Genomic DNA, 25,710 nt, shown 5'->3' with positions numbered 1-25,710 from the left:
CCTGCACGCAGAGTTTTAGACCATTTGTGTTTGCTTTAAAATAATTAAATGACACATTAGAACCACATCCTGTCTGCCTGACCTATGTTCTTCTCTTCTCACTGTTTCATTATAATCTCATGACAAAACTTAGCTGTCTTTTCCTCATTGTAATAATTCAGTCATGCCTCAATAAATCTATTATCTGCATTCTCATTCAAGTAACTATTCTCAATTTCCAGTCAACAAAATAGTGATTCAACCTGTCCTCGGTTAATTAAAAACAAGCTTTTAGAATTGCTGCTGTTTATTTTGATAACAGAATGTCTTTCTCTGGAAAGATCCTGATTGAGTACATAATGTGATGCACTTCATGTTCAGTTTGTCTGAAATAAAGAAAAAGGAATACATATCAATGATAGGTGCCAGTTAATGTGGGGAAACACTCAACTTCTTCTCTCCCTCTTTGCTTCTCAGGTGTATGGTCAAGCCCCAGACATCTGATAATAAACACATCTGCGGTGGAGCTATACTGGGATCAGCCACCCCAGCCTAATGGACACATCTCCCAGTACAGACTGAACAGAGACGGTCACACTATTTTTACTGGAGACCACCGTGACCAGAATTATACTGACACTGGACTCCTGCCAAACCGCAGGTAGAGAGTGATCACTCGCACACTTCACACACACACATGAATGTAAACATATTTGAGTGGGAGCACATATGCAGAAGTCAGACATGCATAAACACACTTCACTTGTAGCTTCAGAATTAATCACCCCTTTAATTCCAATATTTTCCCATTTGAGTGTATGTGTGTTTATATTGGGGTCACCCTATGCTTTCTCTTTTATCGTCGCATCCACATCTCTCTCTCAGGACTGCACTCTGTATATGTCTGTTTGTGTCATTTAATGAGCAAATATTTGACATTTGTTTGCTTACAGACCGCAGTGGAGCGGAGATTTTATTTATCTGTTTATTTTCATTTAACCTTTATTAATCTGTGTATTTTTTCTAAAATGGATTTTCTGTTTTAATTACGAGTGTAAAAGGATACCCCCTTTCCCTCTCTCCTGTCTCCCCCCTTCTCTCCTTGGCCTTCTCTCGCCAGAGACTATTTCTCCTTTCCCCAAATAGAATTCTTGGGATAACACCGTGCAGTACTCGAATCTCCTCTGTGTGTGTGAAAGAGAAAGAGAAAGGAAGGAAGGCGAGAAGAAGATAGGACTGACTGTATGTGTGTGTGACATTTAATTTTCCCTAATTCCAGATAGTCTGCCAGAAGGCATTCCCGTCCCGACCCTTCGCTTCTCATGACTTGTCTCGCTTCCTATTCACTTCTCTTTCCTCTCACCCTCCCTCCTTCCCCTCTTACCTCATTCCCTTCCTCCTTCCCTTCTTTTCCCAATTTAGCCCTGCACGAAGAATTACACAGGGAGCACCGGCCCCATTATCTAGGCAGTCTTTTGTGTGTTTTTGCTGAGTGTGTGTATGGACCCACGCATGCCTGTCTGTGTGCGCATGTGTATGTGCGTGAGAGCGTCTCAAAGTGGCCATTGATTATTTATGACAATGTTGATTAGCTGTCACTTTGCTTCGGCAGCCCAGGAAGTGTCTAAGATGACGAGAGAATTAACCTATTCCCTCTGGCTGGCCCCGCAGGACACACACACACACACACACACACACACACACACACACACACACACACACACTCACATCCACATCCAAACAGATGCAAATGCCCCTCTCACCCATTACCTACCACACACACACTCACCATTTTATTTTTGATATCCCAAGGCGGTGTTTACATTTAAGTAAATATCTTCCAATGATGAAGTGTTTAAATTCATTCTCCCACTGAAACCGTATGCCATGATAGAAGGCTCCCTCTCCATCACACTCAGGTTCTGCTTTGCTCTCTCCTTCTCAGGATTTCTGTCTTTTTCAGTCTCTCCTCTCCACAGCTGGTATGTCTCAGTGAGGTGTATTTATTTATGTTTTTCTGTGTGTCTCTATGGAAGTAACATAATGAGTAGTTTTAAGACATTTTCCTGACTGCGTTCTAACTCACTGCAGAGGTGCTAATGGCCACCTGTTTAAAACACTCTGCACAGGAACAATAACCCAACACCACCGCCTATAATGCATGTGTGCTGGACTTTATAGCAAATTAAAGGCGTTTAATGTTAAATGGTGGTCCACTTACATACCTAATGTAGGCTTTAGCACCAGCCAGCCACACGCTCTTAAAAGGGAAATCTATCTTATGATGTCATGGGCGAGAGAGGTAACGAATGGTACGAGAGAGGCAGCGAGACAGATGAGAGAGAGAGTGAGAGAGAGATGTATGACGGAGAAAGGGAGAGAGAGAGCAAGAGCGGAAGAAATGCACCTCAAGTGCAGTCGTCGTATGAGTTTGCACACACAGGCGTGTGCACACAATACACATCACAGCATAATCCGTTTTAATCTATTTGTGGAGTTTGCCATGATTTCTGGGAGTCTTTCCAGTTGTTATTTTATCAATTAATTAATATAAAGTACAAAAGTCATCAGATACGAGTAAGGCAAAACACATTCTGGTGATCCATGTTCTCAGGCTGAACAAAATAGTTTTTCCCCTGTTCTCAAAACAGGTGGGAAAAAGTTTTGGCAAGTACAACAGAGTTGTTCTTATGCATTTTTTTTTCTTCACAATTATCATTTCTGCCATGGAAATGATTTATACAATGACAAAAATTCTATGTAACAATACCTGTGACAGAATACATTCCCACATGACGCGAATGCAAGGCTTGGGTTTCATAAATACATATATCACATACAATATTTCAGTTAATGTGATATGTTAAGATGACGCGTGTAACACGTAATTCAAATTAAGAACCATAGCTGCCAGTAGCTCCTCACAGGATGCTGCTTGGTCCGAACTCTGGCTTGCTGGACTTCAAAACACTTTCGCTCACACAAGCGGAGAATAAGCTCTTGTGGAAGGTAAATAACTGCCAAGAATGTAAGAAACTGGTGGAAAGTGCTAAGACATTTTAGCATATATTTGACATACAGTACATTAATAAAACCCCTAATTAGGGAGTTAATAAACTCCCTTTAATGTTCTGACTGTTTCTGACTGCAAGAACCCTCTGGGGTCTTGAATCACGCCAGCCTGATTGACAGTGTTTACGTCTTTTAAATATTCATATCTTCGCAAAGAAACGGCGCAGAAATAACAATCCGCTGCTGTTAGATCCGCCAGACTCTGTAGTTTCCGTTTTTCTGTGTGTCCTTACGTGCCTGTCACAGGAGCTGACACTCTGTGGAGTCTGTGTCGAGCTCCGCCTTTCACCGTGATTTGTCAATTCAGGTGTCCGTCGACATTTTGTGTGAAACTACCCACACTCAGGAAATCCCTAAGGACCTACCCACCGACCAATGCTGCAAAAAGACACTGGTTTTCACTGAGATAGACAACACACTACCCAGCTAAAAACCAGCTAAAAACTAGTGTCTTCTTGCAGTGTACTAAAACAAAACACTTGCCACAGACATACGGCAGCTCTGCTCCGCTCTGCTGTTCAGTTTTAGTCTATGCGACGCAACACGCGACCATGCGCTGGTAGATAGTCCATAGTACACACATACATACAGAGTACATATGTTGTTCTTCTGAAAACTGTTCTTGAAAAAAAGAAACTGAAACATGCACATTGTGTAAACATTGTGAATAGTTTGTTTTTCTATAGTACATATTTTGACTCATATATAGTAAATATTTTGTTTGAAAACAAAAAACGTTGTAATATACATTTTTCATTTGCACACACCCATTGAAGCTTGGTCTGTATATGAAGTAATTTCTCAGTCTCATTTTATCTCAGTCCCTCTCTCATTTTGATGAAAGTAGTGACAGACAACACTTTTGGTATTAGACATCTACATGTATCTATCATTTTATTCATATATTCCACTGCTTTTGTGAACCTAAGACCTTTGGTAAACCAATGTCCATCACCTAAACAGTTAGTCCACTTGAGTAAAGGTATGTTTTCACAAGAGATATGAAGAATTTCAAAAATCAAGCTTACATTTTTCAGCTTTAGGGCCATATTGTCACTTTACACGTGTGCGTTATGACAATTGTGCCTCATTATATAGAGAGCTGAGATTGCTCTGCAATTTTCTATGTAACACATGGGTATATATCACATATGCAAGTGCCTTTAAAAGGTGAATTTAAGAAATTATGTAAAATCGAGAAAAAGGCCTAAGACCCTGAAGGGTTTAGCACCAATCTCAACCAGCTCCTGTTGAATACACTGGGACTGTTATGTGTGAAACTTCCCTGTTAACATTGCCTACTGCATATTCTTTCCTTCTCCCTTGATCCCTCATCTGTTACCTCTTTACCTCTCCATCTCTTCAGGTATGTGTATGAGCTGGAGGCCAGCACAGAGGGTGGGACCGGTGTGAGTGACAAATATGTGATACAAACACCAGTCTTGTGCCCCACTGGGATCCAACCTCCCCACAATGTGACAGTGCTGGGCCCCCACTCCATCTCTCTTGCCTGGACCACTCCTGGTGAGTCTCAATGGATGGATGGATGGTTTTAAATCATTTTTAGTGAAGAGTTTGATTTACAATAGCTTTACGTATTAGACACTGTGTTATTTGATGATGAAACTAACTTATTCATGTTTGTTAATGAAGTATTCTGCAGCAGCATTTAATCACATGTGTATTTCTCCATAAATAATTTCAAAAGTTAGAGATGATTCATGTACGCAGCAGTGTCATATTTTATAACGTACATTGTTGAGGAGCATTGACAATATCATTAAACAAAAACACTTTTAAATGGAAAATAACAGTTGGGATCCAGTGGCTCTATCAATGTTTGATGCGCCACTACCTAGTCAAACCTCTGACCTATTTTTTTAATGCATGCACAAACTCACTTTACCACGGCTTTATGGTGGCATTGTGGGTAATTTTGTGGTCACTGAGAAGTGATCCCGGAGAGCCAGAGGGGCTCAATCTGGTGTTTGTAAGAAATTTAAATCTGTTTTCAGAGGGGGAAAACTCAATTTGACTTAACCTTCTAATTTATAAATCACTAAACATGCACTTGTCACACTGCAGCAAGAGCTTCTCTAAATAAGAGTAGAATTATTTCATTCTCACAGGAACTGGGAAGAGATGATGATACATTTAGTTTCTTAACACAGTTATTTCCCAGAAAAAAAAGGTTTATATAAAGGGATTTCCCAATAGTCTAAATAACGCTAACCAACATTAAAATAATGTTTGTCACATTTATTGGATTTATCTCTACAAGACAGAAAAAGACACAATACTCACACACAGGAGACAGAGAGATGGGTCCCACAGTAGTTTTCCATTCACCTTCTGGCCTCTCAAGACCTGGACACACACACATACACAGGTTTACATGAGCATACACTCACGGTGGAGTTTCATGCTTAGGGGGCAGTGATTGTCTGCCCTAACCCATCTATCATTGACTATTACTCTCTCATTAGGCTGGTTTCCTATCTCAGAAACCGCTTATATGGCCAACTAGCTAAGACACTTCACTGTGTGTGTGTGTGTGTGTGTCTTTAGTTTCTGAATATTTGTGTCTGTGTTTATGTGTGTGTGTGTGTGTGTGTGTGTGTGTGTGTGTGTGTGTGTGTGTGTGTGTGTGTGTGTGTGTGTGTGTGTGTGTGAGCACATCACTGTGGAGACATTTCCATAGGCAGGCCTATTCTATTGTCATTATGGGTTGATTTTAAAGGTGAGGAAATATCGGCTGGGTTCTCACGCTTGGTTAACTCCCTGAGCCCAGAGTCTGGAGTGTTTTTCGGCTTGTGTATGTGTGTGTGTCAGACTCTCTGACAGTGTGACCATCGGTGTGTACGTACATGCGCATGTGTTTGTGTCTTCATATGCATACATTGACTGCCAAAGCACTGACGTATGGCTATTTAAAAGACATTTACTCTCGGATCAATTCCTCCATCACGGTGTTTGTGTCTGCCTTTGTGTGTGTGTGTGTGGGAAAGAGCACTTTATACCTTTTGTTGTACGTAAGTATGCATTTGTAATTGTGGGCATCATGTGTGTGAAATAGAAGATGACAAAGCAGCTGATTGGTTGTAAATAATAGAACTTAAATACCACACTGACGATTAAACATCTATGGCAGAGCAAAATACTGATCAATGAGAGATGCATTATGATCTGTGTGTGTGTTTGTCTGTGTGAGTTTGTAAGTGCGTGTGTGCTGAAGTCAGAGGTGTGTGTGTGTGTGTGTGTGTGTATGTGTTTAAGTGCATGTGTGCATATGTGAGTTGGGGGGTGAATAATTGAAGTCTTTCATTTGTCTGGTAATCAGTTCGTTCTCGAGATATCCAGAGTTCATGAATGTTGAATAACCCATCACAATACAGTTGGCCTGAATTATGGAAAAACCTCCGGTGAGAATATTAACAAAGTCTCGGTGCGTGTGTGTATCTGTGTGGGTGTTTCTGTATGTATACATTTGTGTGTTTTTGTCTGGTTGTGAGACCAAGGTGCCAAGATTGTGAAGGCAAGATCAGTTTTAAGACAAAAGTATGAGCGAGTATGTAGGTGCGCTTGTAGGAAATCATATAGTGTACAGATAGTTCCTTCATTTCTTACATTTTTTCATATTCAACCATTTGAATACATGATCAAATACAAACATCCGGTCTTAACTATCTATTCTATACTGTCTACATTACAGTTCTGTCATTATAAAGTCCACATATAGCATGGAGTAGTGAAGTATCAACTGACTTTTCCCTAATCGGACAATGACCTTCAGATGTTAACATATCTTGCAACAGTTTTTAAATATTTCTGGGCATCAAGGCAAATGTTGGTCATTCAGATGTAAAATACCTCACTCATCTATACCTGTGAACTGTCGAGGTGTTGGTGGCAATACAAAAGTAAAGCATTTTCTACAACTTGTACCCAATAATGTAAGATAACTCAGTTATCATTATTAAGTTGAGCACACTTTTATTCAGCACTGCTTTTATGGTCAGCTTGGTGTGTCCTTCTGGATTGATGAAATGTAAAAGTACATCATTTACTTTTTTGTATTGGTACAAATGTACTCCAGCAAAAAACACAGCGAACTAAAGACAATCATATCCGTGGGTCTTTCTGCTTTTCCACAGCTCAGCTCAACAGCAGCAAGCCTGTAAACTACATCATCCTGTTAAATCCAGAAAGTGACAGAGCCATAATGCGTCCTGCTGGCCAAGCTCGTCACCTCACTGTGACGGGTCTCGAGCCATTCACCTCCTACCACATCAGAGTGCAGGCCTGTCAAATTGGTAAGTATTTGATTATACTGATTTCCCTTTGAAAGATGTATTATCCATAAGACAATTAGCTGTGTGTGTTGTGAAAATAAATGAAAGCCTCATCCACTGTTAAATTGTGGAGAATAATGAGTTCTGTTTTACACAGGCTTTGCTCTGTTACAAGCTCTATAATCCTCAACTTTGTCTTTTGCAAAGCTGCCCACTGACATGTTCATCAACTTCCAAAGTGAGAAAATCAGTATGATTCAAAATACAAAGGTGGTTAAAGCAAATGTATTCTCAGTGGCCACTAAAGCTTGCTAAACACCTCAACACAGAGCTGTGTTAATAAACAGATTGACTTAAAAAGTGTGCCATCATTCAAGCGTTGACAGAGGAGCATAACAATTTTTTAAATTTTTTTTGTTTGTGGTTAGATGTTGTTTCCTTGTTTTAAATAAGAGACAATGGAATCAGCCGTAAAGTTCAGAGGCTCAATAGTGTGTTGGAGGATAGATGCTGGACAAATTTTCTGCCGTGGGGATTGTCAAATGCACTGAAGACATTTGTGTGTTCTGTGACAAATTGTTCCTGTTTTTCTCCTTGGAGGTGGGTGTGGTGTAGGAGAGGGGTTGTATGCTCGGACTTTAGAGACCGCCCCAGAAGGTCTGCTGCCTCCCACAGTGACGGCAGCTGGAGCCAGAGTCTTGGAGATCCACTGGTCACCTCCCCAAAAACCCAACGGACTCATCACATCTTACTATATATACAGGTAACATACACACATATGTTGTATATACTGTATATACAGTAAAATAAATACTTCATAAAACAGACATTACTAATTTCACTGAGGGCACATTTTACCTTGTACCTAAGAGAATGGAATGTGTTGAGATCTGAAGGCCTTTACACACCGGGCTGTTTTTTCCAGTGATTAATTCGCACATTGATATCATTTTTTGAACACTTGTCTTTATCGTGAGTAAATTCACACAGAACTGGAATATTATGCTGCGAAAAGGCTTATTTTTCTGAGCTTTCGCACCACTAATAAAGGTATCAACCAATCACGATATGTGGAGCGGACATATTCAAAACACACACTATAGTGTACAACAACACAGAGGCTCTGTAATCTGAACCAATATGGCAAACTGTATTACTCCTTTTAACCTTGACAAAGGCAGAACGTACCAGATCCACCACTTCTTCCGTTCTTAGCTTTCACAATAAAAGCCAGAGACGTATAGACCACAAGACCTAAAATTCACTCAGAGCATTCGCTAAAAGGAAACTAGCTTAGGCTCTATAGCAATTTACCTCGGACAGACTGTCAGATGCTGCTCTGGGTCAAAAGGATCAGCTGGTGTGTCCTCTCCCTGTGCAAATATATGTGAACATTTTATTTAAGAAAGTGTTGACACTTTCGCAAATTTATATCACTGCCGATATTGATGCACAATGACAATGGTTATCATCTTTTTAAATTTTGAAAAAGTATTGCTGTGGTATTGTGCATTATATCCCTTTGAAGTGAATGAATCATGTGTGACCATAGATATTATTAAAAACAGACGTAAGAAATGATTTATACATTTTTTGCACAAAACTGGGATTTTTATTTTTCAACTGTTCCATTCGTGCTGCATGTCAAAGTTGTGCAGTTTGAGATGTACATTACTTGTACTATGCACATTCTGAACCTACTCAGCTATTTGTGGTCCATCTCCTAGCTATGTGTTTTTTATTATTAATTAACCATTTTATACCCACACATAAATCATAGCTGAGCAGCCATAGTTAGTTGAACATACAATGTGTTTAGTTTGCATATAACTGGCTGTCTGGAGGAGCAAGTCTTTTTTGATTATGAGAAAGTGGATGATGAAGTATAGACAAGTAGACATGTAAACAACTACACCATACAAAAACTCTGTGAATATATATGATATACATATACCTTTACATACAGAAAAACATAGACGTTTTGGTGATATATCTTTAAGCAAATGTCTGCTTACCAATCTACGTACTGTGTGTGTGTGTGTGTGTGTGTGTGTGTGTGTGTGTGTGTGTGTGTGTGTGTGTGTGTGCGTGTGCGTGTGCATCTGCGAGTATGTATTAATGCATGCTGAAGGTCGTGGTCTGCTTGTTGACCAAAGACTGTGTGATCTGTATGCAGGGTCAGACCAGACTAAGCCCTTTAAGTCCTCAGGAAACACACATTAGCATAGCAATGTGCACACACACACACACACACACACGCACACACACACACACACACACACACACACACACACACACACACTGACACACCTGGCATGATCAGACTCAGGCAGACAGGGACTTGGATAAAATAGAAAAATCTCTCACAGTCACATCTGAAACCCCACATAATCACAGACAAAGAGTCTTACCAATCCATCAGTGTGCTTGCATCAGCCAGGACTTACTTACACATGATGTTTGAGACGTGATGTTACATTTTTTATTTCAATTCTACAAAAACTAAGTGTGCTTATTTTCAGTCCACTAATGTATACTAAAATGCATTCAGATAACATACTTTAGAATACCTTTTTTTCTTTGATTTAAAGCATAATTGAATTGTATACACCATTTAAAATGTGAATATACTTTCAGTACAGATGCAAATAGAAATGTATAGTTTGCTTTGAAAAATAGAGCAGTATTTTGGGAGCCAAAGTTTCCCACAAATGCTTGGAAAAGATCACTTGTTCAAGCATATCTAAAGTGCTGCTTTTCATATATTAAGAACAACTTAAGTGGTTTAAATTTAACATAACTTTAACTATATTATTCAGATAAAAAGTATACAAAACTATATTGAAGGTGGTATCATGAATGGCTGATCCAAGTATTTATTCTGTTATAGGCGTCCATTAGGAACAGAGGAGGAGCTGCTGGTTTTTATCTGGTCCAGTGGGCCACTTGAATTTTATGATGCAAGCCCTGCCCTGCAACCCTTCAGCTTCCTGCAGTACAGGGTTGGTTCGCACAACTCCAAAGGCTCAGTTCTGAGCCAGTGGGCTTTAGCTCTGACCTTACAGGCAGAACCACAAGATATGGCCTCTCCCACTGTCACACCCACCGGTGAGTTCACCAAGTCACATGATAACTGGTTTGGTTCAAATGTTCTTGTGTTGAATGATGTAACAGTCCCACGTGCTGTGCACTTTGACAGGTGCATACTCAGCCCATCTGAAATGGAGGGAACCGGGACAGCCCAATGGTCTCATTTCCCATTATAACCTGGTTTACAAGAAGCGCCAACAGGACCCAACGCTCAACTCAACTGCTGTTATTGCACTCACTGTGGAGGTAACTGCACACATACATATCCAGTCAGGGCCATAAGTATTCGGACAGTGATGCAATTTTTCTAATTTTGCCTCTTTACTCCAAAGAATTTGAAATAAAGCAGTCAATATGTGGTTAGTGTAGACTTCAAGCTTTAATCCAATGGATACAACAAAAATACCACATAAACCGTTTAGGAATTACAGCCATTTTTACACAGTCCCCAACATTTTCAGAGTCTGACAGACGGTTTGATGGCCAGGTGTGGCCTGTTCCCTCATTATTTCATGACAAATTAAGCAGATAAAAGGTCTGGAGTTGATTCAAAATGTTTAATTTGCATTTGGTAGCTGGTCCAGGGAACTCTCAGCATGAGAGGACCAAAGAGGTGTCAATGCAAGTGAAGGAGGCCATTAAAAGCTGACAAACTACACAAAGCTATTAGGTAGATAGCAGAAACATTAGGATTGGCCAAATCAACAGTTTGGTACATTCCTAAAAAGAAGCAATGCACTGGCAAGCTCGACAACACCAAAAGGCCCGGAAGACCATGGAAGATATAAAGTGGATGATCCCAGAATATCTCAAAGGAGGAAACTCAGCGATTGTTGATGACTATGGGTGCAAGACTTCAGGCAATCATTGACCTCAACGGATTTTCCTCCAAGTGTTAAAAATAATATTTATATTCACAACTATGTAAATTTGTCCAATTACTAATTTCAAGCCTCTGAAAATGTTGGGGGCTGGTTCAAAATGGCTGTAAATAAGGAACGGTTAATCTGATATTTTTGAATTAAAGATGAAAGTCTACACTTCGACCAAGTTTTGACTGCTTCAGTTCGAATCATTTGGAGTCCCCTAAAGAGGCAAAATTGTGTTACAGTCTAAAAACGTATGGCTCTGACTGTAGATGCACAAACATGTAGAGGGAATGCTGCATCATAGGAGCATGGATGCATGTATCTGTGAGGACAGTCTACTCTTTGATCACAAAGTATATGATCGATAAATATAATATACACTGTGTGCGTGTGCCAGTTGTGTGTGTATACATGTGTGTGTCTATTGTCATTTGTGATGCACGGGAAGAAATCTGGACTCTACCTGTGGTGCTGTTGCCATCTGTTTGCCAGTGAGAGGCCTGCAGACACACACACACACACACACACACACACACACACACACACCTACACACACTGTCCATGGCCTGCTATTCTCCAGGGCCCTACCCACACATTTGGGCCATGCCTGATTCTCTAATGATACACAAGCCCCCTCAATCCAAAGACACACAATCACAAACACATGCAGACTTATGTCTGTCTAGTCTAAATATGAGTTGGCAGCTCAATAAGGCTAAGTTCACCCAAAGCTGCAATGGGATAGTCGCCAACAGTGATGAGCATCCTCTCTGCACACCACCAAACACCTGTGTGTGTGTGTGTGTGTGTGTGTGTGTGTGTGTGTGTGTGTGTGTGTGTGTGTGTGTGTGTGTGTGTGTGTGTGTGTGTGTGTGCGCGCGTGTGTGTGTGGAATGGAGATAAACACATTCATATTCACACACTTGAGAGGAATGGGCAAAAGACAGGGAGACAGATTGGTAGAACAAAGAATAATAGAGAAAGCAAGACAGATACAAGAAAAGAGATACAAAACAAGAATGAGTAAGACCTAAAGAGAGTGTGGAGGGGGGGATGAAAAGACAAGTGAAGGAACAAGAGGGGGGCGAGACAGAGTGATAGATAGGGAAAGGAGGGAGGAGAGCGAAAGGGGGAGCAGCGGTAGAAGCATAGATCTATATTCTGTCCATACGAGTGGCCTCTTCTCCCTCGGTGACCTTTGGCTTGTCACTCATAATTAATACAAGATGTAAATGGAGACCTTTCACCTTCTCATTGATATGGGACATGGCTCTGTGTGTGTGTGTGTGTGTGTGTGTGTGTGTGTGTGTGTGTGTGTGTGTGTGTGTGTGTGTGTGTGTGTGTGTGTGTGTGTGTGTGTGTGTGTGTGTGTGTGTGTGAGAGGCTCATTGACATGGCATAGACTTATTTTGGTGGCGGTCATTTGTCACGCAGGTGCCTCCACCACATGCACTCTGTTGTTTAGAAATACACAAAGAAACAAAGTTCTGAGCAAACTTGAAAAGGATGAGCCTCTTCGGCTTTTTTGTCTTGACTTTGTGCTGAAAATGATTTTTGAAATTTAAACGGTGAGTTCATTTGCGGTTTAAGAGACAATCAGTTAAAAGGGTTCTATAATCCCGGAGGCAGGGAAAGGGGCATTTTGAAAACATTTGAAATAATAAACATATTTATTTTTACAGCTTAGGAGAGACTGTCTTTTTTCCTTTTCTCTTGTATGCTTTGTCCTCACTTAACATTTTTTCTCTCCTTAATGTTCACTCATTTTCTTCTGCTCATAATTTCTATGTTTGTTGGTATATTGTTTGTTTGTGTGTGCGTGTGTGCGTGAGTGCGTGCGTGAGTGAGTCTGTGTCAAATTGGTATGTGTGTATTTGTGTGTGTATTGATCTCAGGCTGGGCTGGGAACCTTGCTCTGTGCCAGCTTGGCTGATTAATGGGGTCGTCATGGCAATCGGACGGAATGAGGGTATGAAGCGCAGGCGGCCTGCCTCACTAGACCCTACGCGCTGCCTGGCGCACACACCGTGTCACACACACACACAAATTCACTCTCCATGCTTTACATCTTTCCGCCAGACATGTTAGTCACTCACGCTATCAAGTTCCTTGTCTTGCGTTGTGTTTCCCTAACTTTTCCTTTTCTTTATAATTCTCTTAATTATTTTCTTCCTCTTTACGCTTTTCTCTTATTCTCTGACCACCTTCCATCCCTCCACCTAGCTCTCTTTTTTGATGCACTGTTTAGCTTTCCCATCTCAGGATCATTTCGTTCTCCCCAAATTCTGGCTAGGGGCTTTGGTGGACAGCTAAACATCCACCTTTGTTTCATGCACCTGCCCTCATACCTCTCCTAGATTCTCTCCGAGGAAAAAAAAGCTTTACATTTTTTCCTAGTCTTTTTCTGCTCAAATCTTCAAGTACCTTGCAGATCTTCTAAATGTTCTGCCTGTTCAATCTATTCTTTCTTTGGTCTCTGTGCTGTTTTCCTCTGCGCCCTCCCATTCCACTACCTACATCTCATTCTACCCCACCCTTAATTCCCTCAGATCCTCTTTTCCATCTGCACTTTTCTCTCATCATTTTTACAACCTTCTTTTACCCCTTCCACGTTTAAACCCCCCTCAATCTCATTTATTTCCCCTTAAATCCTTTGCACCTCCTTTCCCTCCTCCAGTCACTTTTCTCTCCCCTCTTGCATCTGTAGCTGCTCTTCTCTCCCTCGATCCACTTTTTAAATCCTCCAGCCTCCTTTATTTCCCTGCTTACCACCTCCCGCTCTCTCCTCTTTTAATCTTCTGTCCTTTCCTCCCTCCCTTGGCTCTTCCAGATGTTACACTGTGGCCCTTGGGATCACTGGTGAAGTTAGACCTTGTGCGTGTGTGCGTGTGCGTGTTTGTGAGTGTGTGTGTTACTCTATGTGAATACATTTGTCTGAATATGGTTGCATGTGCGCCTGTGTACATGCATAACATATTTCTGTTTATGTGTGTCTGTTCAACAATGTGCGTGTGCTGTATTAATACATCCCATTGATCAGAGCAGGACCCCTGACAGTCATCATCCCTGAGAACCATCTGGCCGACGCCTGACGCTCCCTCACCCAAACACAAGCTGACACCCTATTAATCTGCTACCGCCATGCATACGTGTGTGTGTGTGTGTGTGTTTAAGTGTGTGTGTGTGTGTGTGTGTGTGTGTGTGTGTGTGTGTGTTTAAGTGTGTGTGTGTGTGAATGAATGAATCAGTGAGAGTGTGTGGAAGAGAGTGTGTAATGCGTGTGGAAGAGGTTATGTGCAAAGTATGCGTTAACATTTTTGCCATGTCCATGTTTCTCTGCACGCGTATGCGTGTGTCTGTGAATGTGTGTGTGTGCGTGCTCCAACCCAAAACCGTGCACACACATACAAATGTGTACACACACCACTCCACCATCCGCCAACAACAGCCGGCGCTGAAGGGAGCTGAAGGGTGCTTGGAAATTAAGGTTATTACACAAATTGAGCCATATGGTCTAAATATTTCAGAGCTGAAATTTACTAGGCAATAAAAATGGCCCCTACCTCGGTAATGGTGTAAATTACAGCTTAACCACCAGCACTAATGATGTCCTTCTGTACACCCCGTAACCAACCGTACATGAAGGACACATTGTTTAAAAAATACCCCAGGAAGAGAGAGAGAGAGAGAGAGAGAGAGAGAGAGAGAGAGAGAGAGAGAGAGAGAGAGAGAGGAAAAGGAAAAGGGAAGAAGGGATGGGAATAGAGGAAGAAGCATGAAGTAAACAGGGGTAAGAGGGAAGTGAAAGAGTTGAGGAAAAAAGAGTGTGGAAAGAAGAGAGATGGATAGAGAGAAAGAGGTGGAGAGAAAGAGAGAGACAGAGCAGCATGTTTACAATCTGTTAGTTTACCATTAAGAGCCCGTCAGAGAGTGCAGGACAGCGAGGGCCAGCCGGCGAACTGTGTCTCAACGCCAACATGAGGTTTCATTATGTGTGTGTGTGAGAGTGTTTGTGTGTCACCTGCATAGTCAGAATGTGTGTATTTAGGCATGGCGCAGTTGTGAGATGTATACAAGTATGGACATGTTATCAGAACATGTGGTGTTTACTTCGACATGAATGCTCTGCAAGTGTGTTGAATGATTAGACTTGGACAAATAAGTAACAGCGTTAAAAACAGGGTTTGAACACACTGTATGAATACAGATGCAGAGTTTGGGACTACTGTATGTTGGCATGTGTTTTAAACTGACACATGGGTTTGCTCAGATATGCACAATGAGAATGTGATTAAATAGGATACTGTTTTGTCTGTTTGATTGCAAGGTAACAATGTGAGCATCACCAAAACGACTGAAGCTCAGCTGGCATGTTTCCAGGTTGACAAGCAAGTGAGCTAACCTGAAGTAGAGCAGAAGTTCAACATTTAGGGAAATATACTTAATTAGATTTTTTTTTTTTAGTTCGATAAGAAGATCGATACAATCTGTTGGATAGATATGAGGCTGCAGCCAGCTTACTTGATCTTAGCTTAGCTGAGCTTAGAGCAAAGACTAGAAGCAGGGGTTACAGCTACCCTGGTTCTTTAATAGTCTTTTATGAATCCTGTGTTTAATTTGTACAAACCAGAAGTGAGTATTTCTTTGTCAATCACTTTCTTGAGTCTATACTGATAACTGGCAACCTCACACTAGCAACAAGAATCTCAGCAAAAAAGCATATTTCCCAAAACCTCCAAGTATTAATTTTTCCTTTTTTATCTCCAATACAGGTCTCACAGAGAATTGAACCAGTTAACAGTTGTAAAGCAATCATCTCCATTCATTTGGAATCCGAATGTTAAAACTAAAACAAACATTGTTGACTCAAATCATCAGTAGCCATATTTCCAACCACATTTTTAGAAGCAAGTATTTGTGTAAAGTCAAAATTCCATAAAAAGTGTTTTTTGCATTTGTCGAAAAACAGTTGTTGTGCTCAGTGGGATATGGAAAAGCCCGAGCCAAATAAAATCAGACGTAGCAAATGTTTATCTCACATGACACAGGGCTGAAGACCTCTCTCCATTTGCGTCTTGTAAATGCATTGTATGTTTAGATGGCCGACGGGTTAAAGCCATGCGGAGCTCATAGCGCCAATTTCTAACTAAACTATGCTGTAGCCGAGTTTATTTTCTCCAAATCAGTTGATGGAAACGAGCCTCATTCAGTCTCATTTTAAAAAATCCGATTGACAACTGAATGGAAATACATCTATTGGCTTCCAGTGTTTTTTTTTGCAAGTATTTCCGTCTTTTTCTATATTAGCAACATATTTCTGAATTTCTCAGAGGTGTTGTCAAAGTAGCGAAGATGTTTTTCTCATTTGCTTGTCTTTTGTCTACTTGCATGTTTTATTAAGTTGCCGTGTATAGGACCTCTCTCAGCCACCATAGTTTTTTTCACATCATGAAAATCTGGATATAGTATAATAGAAATATGTAAAAGAATAATAGGTTGGTATCAATACTTTACAGTATGTATTTAAATTAGACTGACATGGTTTAGCCAGGTTAAATCTGTAAATATAATAAGTTGTGTTGTGGCATGGAAACAGGATTTGGAAACAGCTTTACTCCTTCACTTGTTGCTTTGCACACTGTTACTTTCAGTTTTCCTCTTTGTGATGCTTGACCACCAAAGAGACGAAGCTGAGGATAGTGAGTGGTCAAAGAAATAGGAACGTCAAGGCTTTGCCCTTGCTCTCAGTGACACCCTTTAACAAATGAGGGAGACAAAGGAGTGGAGGCAGGAGAGCAATGCAGAGTTGAGTGCACAGAGAGAGGGTGAGAGGGATGAGGAGGTTGAGAGGGGAGAAGACAGGTGAAGAGAGGAAGGAAGGATTAGAAGAGAGAATAAGGAGACTTGGATGCAGAGTTCGTTGGGCCCTCGGCCTATCAGACCCCTTAGTTCGAGGTCTCCAACTCTGATTGGAGGGCTCTTAGCATTCTGCATAAACAGCCAAATAATCAGACTGCAACACTCCCTCTTCTCCTCCCTGCAATCTTTCTCTCCATCTCCTCATCTTATTCACAACTCCTCTTTCCATCACTAAATTTCCATCTGGGGTTTCTCTACCTTTGTCACAAATTACAGTTTTTATGTTATTCTCATCCATCTTCACCCCCCTCCATTCCCTCTTTGTCTGTCTCCCTCTTTCAAGTGATTTTTTTTAGTTTATATTCTCCTACTTCCTCTTCCTCCTTGTGCTCTCTCTCTCTCTCTCTCTCTCGCTCGCTCGCTCTCTCTTCCTCTCAGTAATGACAGGTTGTGTGTTATTGTGTGTCTGTCTGTGAAGAGACCACACCATCCAGTGTAGTGCTCTCCACTTGTCTTAATGGGTGTTTAGTGCAGCAACTGCAATGTGATGATCATCACTAGAGGAATGCTGAGTGTGAGTACTTATAAGAGAAATGGGGAAAAAAGTAGTTTTGTATATTTGTGATGACTGAATCCATTTAACTCTGGAGGAAGGCCTGTGCGTGTGTATGTAAGTGGATGTGTATGTGTTTGTGTGTGTGCTTGCGCGTGTGTGTGTGTAAAATAAAAGGGGAAATTTGTAACTGAATCCTTTGAAGTTTTTGTTTTGGAAGTGAGCTGTACTTTTGACTGTAGGATGGAACATGCAGAGTCCTTATTTATATATTTGGCAGTTATGTTTATCGATTAGGTATTGTGTTTTTGTTTCTCCTTCATACATGTAAACCTTTAGTTACTGGTTTATGCAGCACAAATGGGCCTCCAGGATAAGGTCAGTCAAAGTGGTTCAGTGAAAAATCTTCACTGCGCTAAATGTGACTTCTGTTCAGCTTAGTTTAACTTCACTTCCATTACCCATCTCTACACACCCGAAGACAGAAAAGCAACAAAATAGTAGAAGAGAACAGCCCTTGTCTGGAAACTGCTTGTACAAAAAAAGTGTCATTAATTAAAAGCAGTAGCACTGGTAAATATATATTCATAATAATAATAATAATAATAAATAAAACAAAACTTAGATTAAATTACATGCATAGACAAACACATGCTCATTTCAATTTCAGGAGATATCTGTGCACTTTAAGCACAGTGCTCCATTACTACTGTCCACTGGTCTTTCGCCAGATCTCTCTCTCTCACACACACACACACACACACACACACACACACACACACACACACACATATGCATATCTACACACCAAAATGCTGTTCCTGGGGTCTAGAGCCGCCAAAGCCAATCATGACTGTCGGTGTGAAGTGGGCTTGCCTGTTCCAGACCCCTGCAGTCCCTCTCTAAGTCTGTGCTGGCCACAGACGAAACACATGCCTAATGGCACTCTGTGTGTCTGTGAGTGTGCTTCTGTATGTGTGTGTGTGCATCGCACGATCGTCTGCGTGTGTCAGGGTTTGTCTAACGCACACTGACTCGCAGGGACACTCACGCAGGGCATTTGCAAACAGACATAGGGCAGTTGTTCCAGCAGCATTGAATTAGGCATGCACACATAACTACATACACACACACATATAAACTTGGCTTGAGAGCTTGGCATGGGGCGCAAGAGAGCAGTGTGTGGTGTACTGGCTCACCTCAGAAACCTTCGAAAACAATTACTGCTCTCACAGGGCTGGTCAGGGCACAGCTTGTGTTAATAGACTGGACTAAAGAATTGAATTGAGCTGAATTGACTTGAATTGGAGCTTTTCTGGTCATGGCATGTTTGACCACACACTGAAAGAACTGAGGCACATAAAACAGGTGAAACAGCAGGGTGCTTTATTATCTCTCCAGGACTTAATAAGACAGAGCAGAGAGGCCAGACAAGGCCTGTGAAGAGAAACATCCCGATGGCAGACCAAGTGGACCCCAATCACCTATCATTAGGCATGCTTCTTTCATGTATGTTCTTAGGCACTCACTTTTACTACTTTTACCTGTGTGTGTGTGTGTGTGTGTGTGTGTGTGTGTGTGTGTGTGTGTGTGTGTGTGTGTGTGTGTGTGTGTGTGTGTGAGTGTGTGAGAGAGAGAGAGAGAGAGAGAGAGAGCATTTGTGTGTGTACGTCCATGCATGTGTGTAGCCATATGCTAATGCTGGTCCGTCTCTCTGTCTCTGTCTCTCTGCGGGGCCCAGTGCTGGGGCCTTTGTGAGATAATCAGCATAATTCTTTTGACAAATACACATGGTTATTCTTAATTAGTATCACACACTGTCCCCCCGGCTGCACCATGCCTCTCCACCTGAAAATCACACACACACACACACACACACAGCTGTGCACTTGCTCGGGACACACGGGTACAAAAAAAGATGCATGCAGATGTGGTCTTGTTAGGATACATGCAAATGCAGACAAATAAACACAGATACCGATATATTTGCACAAGGCGCACACACACACACTTTCCAGAGGACCCCTGCTTTAGCTCAGCTCACACACCAAAGAGAAGACAGAAAGAGGAAATAAAAGATTGAATAAATTTCTTGCCCTTAATGCTAAGTTGTGTTGAACCATGTAAGATCTGAGGGCTCTTTAATGTATAAATTAGTGACACCTCTTCCTGTCTCTTCTCTTCGTTCCCATCATTGTCTCCGTTTCTCTCCCTCTGTCTTGTTTACACTTTTTTTCCTTTACATCTGTGAAAATCTCTCTGAACCCTCCCTCATCTCTCTCTCTCCTGACTTCTTGCTCCCTCTCTGTTCTTTTGAATTTGGCATGATTAACTAGTTACTTTGATCATCCACACACATGTTCACTGAATTTAGGTTGACGAGAACCTTTCGCTTTCATATTTTTACATTGTAGCTATTCATGTGGTCTTCATAGGTTGGCCATTTTTCCCGAAACAGAAACACAACCATTTATCAAAAGCAGCTTGATCAATCATTACAGATATCATTTTGCTAATGCTGCAGCAGAAATATAAAATCCTTCACTAGAACCAGATATATGTATTACAGGGAAATAAATACCTACTGCTAAATTGCAATATAGCTCTATCCCCACCATTGATGCTGAAACAGCCAAAATAAAACAGCCATTTAATAACAATGACTTTTTAATATTACTCAAGGTCAATTGCTCTATAGTATACAAAAAGTACAAATGTGGTATAATATATAACAGAAAGCACAAATATAAGATTGGGGTATCATATTCCAACTTTTTTTCTATTTTGAATTTTCTATACTCTTAAATTGATCTTGTCTCTGTTATTCATGTCATTTTTGCCTACATATTCCTTAGTATGTGCGTTATAAGATACTGTGAACGTGTTTTGTGTGTGTGTCTCTGCACATGTGTATGTATGAGAGAGAAATAGTTATTGAAGGAAGCTGTTAATGTAATGTAATAGGAGTGAGTTTTAGTGTTGCACCATTTGATTACTGCCTGTCTGCGGATCTGTATGTGCCTGTTTGTGTGCTCTTAACAGGCTGAGCTGGTGAATTTCATAGCGCTTGATTGTTGAGTGTGTGTGTGTGTGTGTGTTGAATGAGTGTTCGGAGGCCGTTAATGTGGTGTGTTTCAGTGATAAAGTGTTTGAATGTATTGCCATCTAGAGGCGTGTAGCAGAGTCTCCATGCTCCTATAAAAGCTGCCAGCGCCAGATGCTGCTATTGACAATGTGCATATGTTAACCGCTTTATAGGCCACATGCCTCACATATTTCACTGGCTTTTAAGGTAGAGAGATCTCTCATTCTCGCTCACTTAATCTGTCTCTCCCTTTTGCCACATCTATCTTTTTTTCTCTCCCACTTTAGCTTTCTTCCATCTTTTTTTTTTAACCAATTCACTCAATCTCTCTCTGTCGTAGACTTTCTCACACTCCCCCCTCCTCCTGTCTCTCCTTTTTTTATTTCCCTCATCAGTTATTAACTTACTCACCTCTTTCTCTTTTTCATCCCTCTTTTCTAATTGTCTGTCCTACATTGCTTTACTTATGTATACTTCATGTCATTCCAATCTCTTTTTTCTTTCAGCCATTTTTTCTCACTTTCACCACCTTTTCTTTTTTGTCTCTCTCCATCCCTGTCTCTCTCTCTCTCATTGTCCCTCTCTCTCTCTCTCTCTCTCTCTCTCTCTTTGTCCCCCTCTCTCTCCTCGCTCTCTCTCTCTCTACTGAGAAGTGCTGTGATTTGCAGGAGGATTTAGTTTGTGTCTAGGTGTCGAGGGGCTTATTAATCCTATTTTACTGTGGATGAAAAACACGTTGGCTCCCAGACATGAAAACAGTGAATACATGCATTCTGGTTGTTGTTCAGACAGTTCATCCTTGGTGCCAGGATACGGTGATTTGTCAGGGTTTTCATTTGATTCAGCTTGAATTGGAGCTTTTTGATCCTCTTGCTGCTGCATTGAAGTGGGTTACCAGTTAATCTCTTTACATATGCTTGCTTAACTGAAAGCATACAATCCTGAACAGACACTGTAGACTCAATACATGAAAAAATACAGCCTCCTATGTTGTGCAATCACACAAATATGTTCACACACACACACACACACACACACACACAAGCACACACACAGAAACATCACTCTCATAGCGACTTTAAAGCTCACAGTCATAAACAAACAGGCAGTCCTGGAGGCTCCCTGACTACCATGTCATCGCACGCCAGGGCCTTTTGAAACCACAGTGTGTCTCTTATCAATTAGTAAATGGTGTTCCCACTGTATCACAGACACACACACATACACACTGCCCCTGTGTCTGCCAGGGTATTGGGCTGGGTCCCACTGCCTAAAGCTACTGGCAGACTCACTCTGTGTGTGTGTGTGTGTGTGTGTGTGTGTGTGTGTGTGTGTGTGTGTGTGTGTGTGTGTGTGTATTAAAGGGTGCATGTGTGACATAAACACTCAATCTGGAAGCTTTGAATTCACCCACAAGGGACGGCCGTCTGCCTGCCATTCTCTCTCTGGCTCTCTCACTTCTCTGGTGTCTACTTACTTTACCATGGAAGAGCCTGTATGTTGAAATGTTGATATCACAAATCCCTTGTCATGTCATCTTAGCTCGCCATTGTTTCAGTGTTCCTTTTCATTCCCCAATTTAATGAGTAATGCACTGGTTTTTATTCATGCAGGATTTGTTTGTGTAACTAACTCTCTCCCTTCTCTTGCTATGACATGCTACTCACTTTGCTATTTCCATCTCTGCTCTTTTTTCATTCTCCTTTTAACTCTTGCCCAATCATTTCATTGTCTTCCCTCTTTTCCATATCTCCTCCTCCCTACAACCACTCCCTACAATCATACCTCGGCATCTCTCTTTTTCTTTTAGGGTTCAGTCCAAGAAGCAACAGTCTATGGTCTGGAACCGTACAGCCAGTATAGTCTGCGAGTGGAAGCTGTGAACGAGGCAGGTGGGTTGATTATGATCAGTAACTCATTTTTAAATATTAGGAATAGATGATATCAGCACCAACCACTGACCTACTCCATTGAGCATAGATGTTTTGCAACCCTCAGGTGGTGTGTCCAGTCCATGGGTTGCCATTAGGACCCTGGAGGCTTCTCCGGCTGGCCTGACTAACTTCACAGTGGAGCAGAGAGAGCAGGGCAGGGCGTTGCTCCTTATCTGGGATCAGCCAAGTGCTCCAAATGGAATAATCACGGTATATTCAATACATACTACAAAAAAACAAATCCCATACCAAAGTGTATACACAGCATTGCACAAGTGACACGGAGCATGGTGCTCCTCAGATAAAATCAGTCTCAGAGGAGAAGACACAGTCCTCAGATAGATACCAATACTTTACACACATACAGTCGTAAATTACCAACTTACAAGACACATAATATACCCATGTAATTCAGCAAGTCATTCACACATACATGGACACACATATGTACAGGAATATACTTGCACCTGCACCTGCACCACATACTTACAGTATGACATTATTTCGTCTTCTTTCCTCTCACCTGCTTGGCATCTTTGCCCTTCTACTCATCCAACTATGTCCTGTGTTAACCCACCTACAATCCGTCTTCTCTTTCTCTCTTCCTCTCCCACTGCATACCTTTCTTTCCTCTTGCCTGATTTCCATCTCTTTCTTTCCAGATGTACAACTTATACAGTGAGGGGAACCTGGAATTCAGTGGACTATTGCGCAACTTTCTGTTTCGTCGTTTGGAGCCATGGACCATGTATTCTTTGATTCTTGAAGCTTGCACCTTAGCCGGCTGCACACGCACCCCACCCCAGCATGTCACCACAGCAGCAGCTCCACCTGCTTCTCAGCCCCCTCCCAGGCCTCTCTTCATTGGCCCAGATCGTGTGGCACTTACCTGGGGCCCTCCCTCCCAGCCCAACGGGCCAATTGGAGAGTATTACTTGATCGGGAGAATTTTGGAGGAAGTGGGGAATGAAAGGAGTAATGAAGAAGATATTGAAAGGGAAAAGGTAAGTGAAATTAAACACACTTTTCTCAAGTTACAGGCAGTGACTTTAAAGTGCATGATCTCTTTGACCATTTGTCATTATCCTGATTGAATAGCAAGGTGCCACTTCTATCCATATCAATGGGAGATCATCAAATACAAAATTGTGTTCCCACCGTACAACTCATCAACCTTTATTATCCGCAACAGGTGCTGTTCAGAGAATCATCCCCACAACATGCTGACTCCGTTTCGTATACAGTGACTGGTCTGCGTCCCTGGACACAGTACCAATTCAGTGTCCGGACTCACAACCCCACGGGACACACCCGCAGCCCCTGGGTAACTGTGACAACCAGACAGGCCCCTCCTCGTGGTCTAGCTCCCCCAAAAGTGAGTTACCTCCAAGGCCAGCCCAGTGAGGTGTTGGTGTCCTGGACCCCTCCGTTGGAGCCTAACGGGATACTTCAGTCCTACAGGATTCAGAGGAACAATGTCAGTTTCTCATTTAGTTTTGACCCCACTGTCCTCAGCTACACCGACGAAGACCTCCTGCCATTTTCAACACATAGGTATTGCTTGCTTTTACTCATTCCAGTGTGTTTTCTCAAAGTAACTAACCTGAATGCTTACTGTGGGGATTCTAAATAAACTCAAGCTAATTTGTTTTGAGATGATTAGACTTTAATTCTCATCTATTTTTTTCTGCAGCTACTCAATTATAGCCTGCACATCCGAGGGATGCATCACCAGCCCTTATACAAACATCACAACTCTAGAGGCTCCACCTGCCACAGTGGAAGCTCCCACAGCGGAGAGTATCACATCCAATAGTATAAACATTTCCTGGAGTAAACCACTGACACAGAATGGAGAGGTGACTGAATATGTGCTGAAATTGAACAACGAAGAAACGTATCATGGGAGAGAACTAAATACAGTGTTGTCGAATCTGCGGCCACACACGTCATATCATCTGGTCCTTTTGGCTTGTACCAATGGTGGGTGCACTGCCAGCGCCTCAATGTCCATAGTGACTGAGGAGGCTCATCCCACTGGCCTGCCCACCCCGACTCTTAAGGTGTGTTTGTTTATCTTAGACTTCCAGTGAAACCTCTTTAACCAGGTGGAAATTTCAATTAGAACTTAGCCAAAACTTCATCAGCACTGTATATTCAATAATCAAGTAGAACCCTTTTTATTATAACTCTTTTATTATAATTATATTTGGGTAAGATTTGTTGAGTTTTCAAATGGGTTGTGTTACTTGTAGCTCTGTTTGATGTGACCTTCGACCTTTCCCTTAAGGTCACTGGCCCAGAGTCAGTGGAGGTGAGCTGGAGACCACCGGAGCACCCTAATGGCATCATCACAGGTTATGAACTCCGCAGAGATGGTGAAGTTATCTATGTCGGCACTGAGGCCCATTACCACGACTTCACACTGTTGCCAAGTGTAGAATACAGCTACGTTATAAGGGCCAACAACAGCAAAGGGGCCGTGAGCAGCACAGCAGCCACAGCAAAGACTCACTCGTCAGCTCCTTCTGGTGTCGGTCTTCCCACACTGACGCCTCTGGGACCAAGCCAGGTGAGTCATCCATCTATTCAGTCCTAATAAATATCAGGTGAATCACAACATAAACATGGTTTATCTTCCTACTGTTTCTAAATGGTTGTTTGAAATGTTTATGCTGTTTGTGTTTCCAGTTGAGAGTAGATTGGAGTACTCCAGCCCGTCCTAATGGAGACATTGTCGGTTACACTGTGTATCAAAGAGATCCAGTCCAACTCAGAATCACCAGCACTGTGTTCACTCCAGAGGACGGTGACTTCTCTGACCGACACACCACTCTGCATGGACTGGCTCCTTACCACAGGTCAGTCAAAGTAGATCTCCACCATGGTTAACTTTTTTATGCAGCAGTTTATGGATGAAATGTATGGTACATGTAGTAGTAGGATAAAATACGTATGTACTTTTTTTTCTTTATTA

General features: G+C 41.7%; 1 protein-coding gene across 1 annotated transcript in view; it reads left to right on the top strand.

Annotated features, from left to right (window-relative positions):
* The window catches only part of ush2a (Usher syndrome 2A (autosomal recessive, mild)), a 191,107-nt gene that overhangs the window by 153,277 nt on the left and 12,120 nt on the right, over positions 1 to 25,710 (top strand). The window contains exons 67-79 of the mRNA XM_079217420.1: positions 457 to 640; positions 4,418 to 4,575; positions 7,206 to 7,364; positions 7,944 to 8,106; positions 10,234 to 10,451; positions 10,543 to 10,679; positions 22,610 to 22,691; positions 22,798 to 22,943; positions 23,396 to 23,737; positions 23,926 to 24,287; positions 24,427 to 24,796; positions 25,024 to 25,305; positions 25,425 to 25,594. Coding sequence (XP_079073546.1) covers positions 457 to 640; positions 4,418 to 4,575; positions 7,206 to 7,364; positions 7,944 to 8,106; positions 10,234 to 10,451; positions 10,543 to 10,679; positions 22,610 to 22,691; positions 22,798 to 22,943; positions 23,396 to 23,737; positions 23,926 to 24,287; positions 24,427 to 24,796; positions 25,024 to 25,305; positions 25,425 to 25,594 — 2,773 coding nt within the window. The remainder of the gene's footprint in view (positions 1 to 456; positions 641 to 4,417; positions 4,576 to 7,205; positions 7,365 to 7,943; positions 8,107 to 10,233; positions 10,452 to 10,542; positions 10,680 to 22,609; positions 22,692 to 22,797; positions 22,944 to 23,395; positions 23,738 to 23,925; positions 24,288 to 24,426; positions 24,797 to 25,023; positions 25,306 to 25,424; positions 25,595 to 25,710) is intronic.

This window comes from Taurulus bubalis (genome assembly GCF_910589615.1).
Source record: "Taurulus bubalis genome assembly, chromosome: 4".
NCBI lineage: Eukaryota > Metazoa > Chordata > Actinopteri > Perciformes > Cottidae > Taurulus > Taurulus bubalis.
The sequence above is the reverse complement of the archived record's forward strand: the minus strand, read 5'-3'. Positions and strand labels throughout refer to the sequence as shown.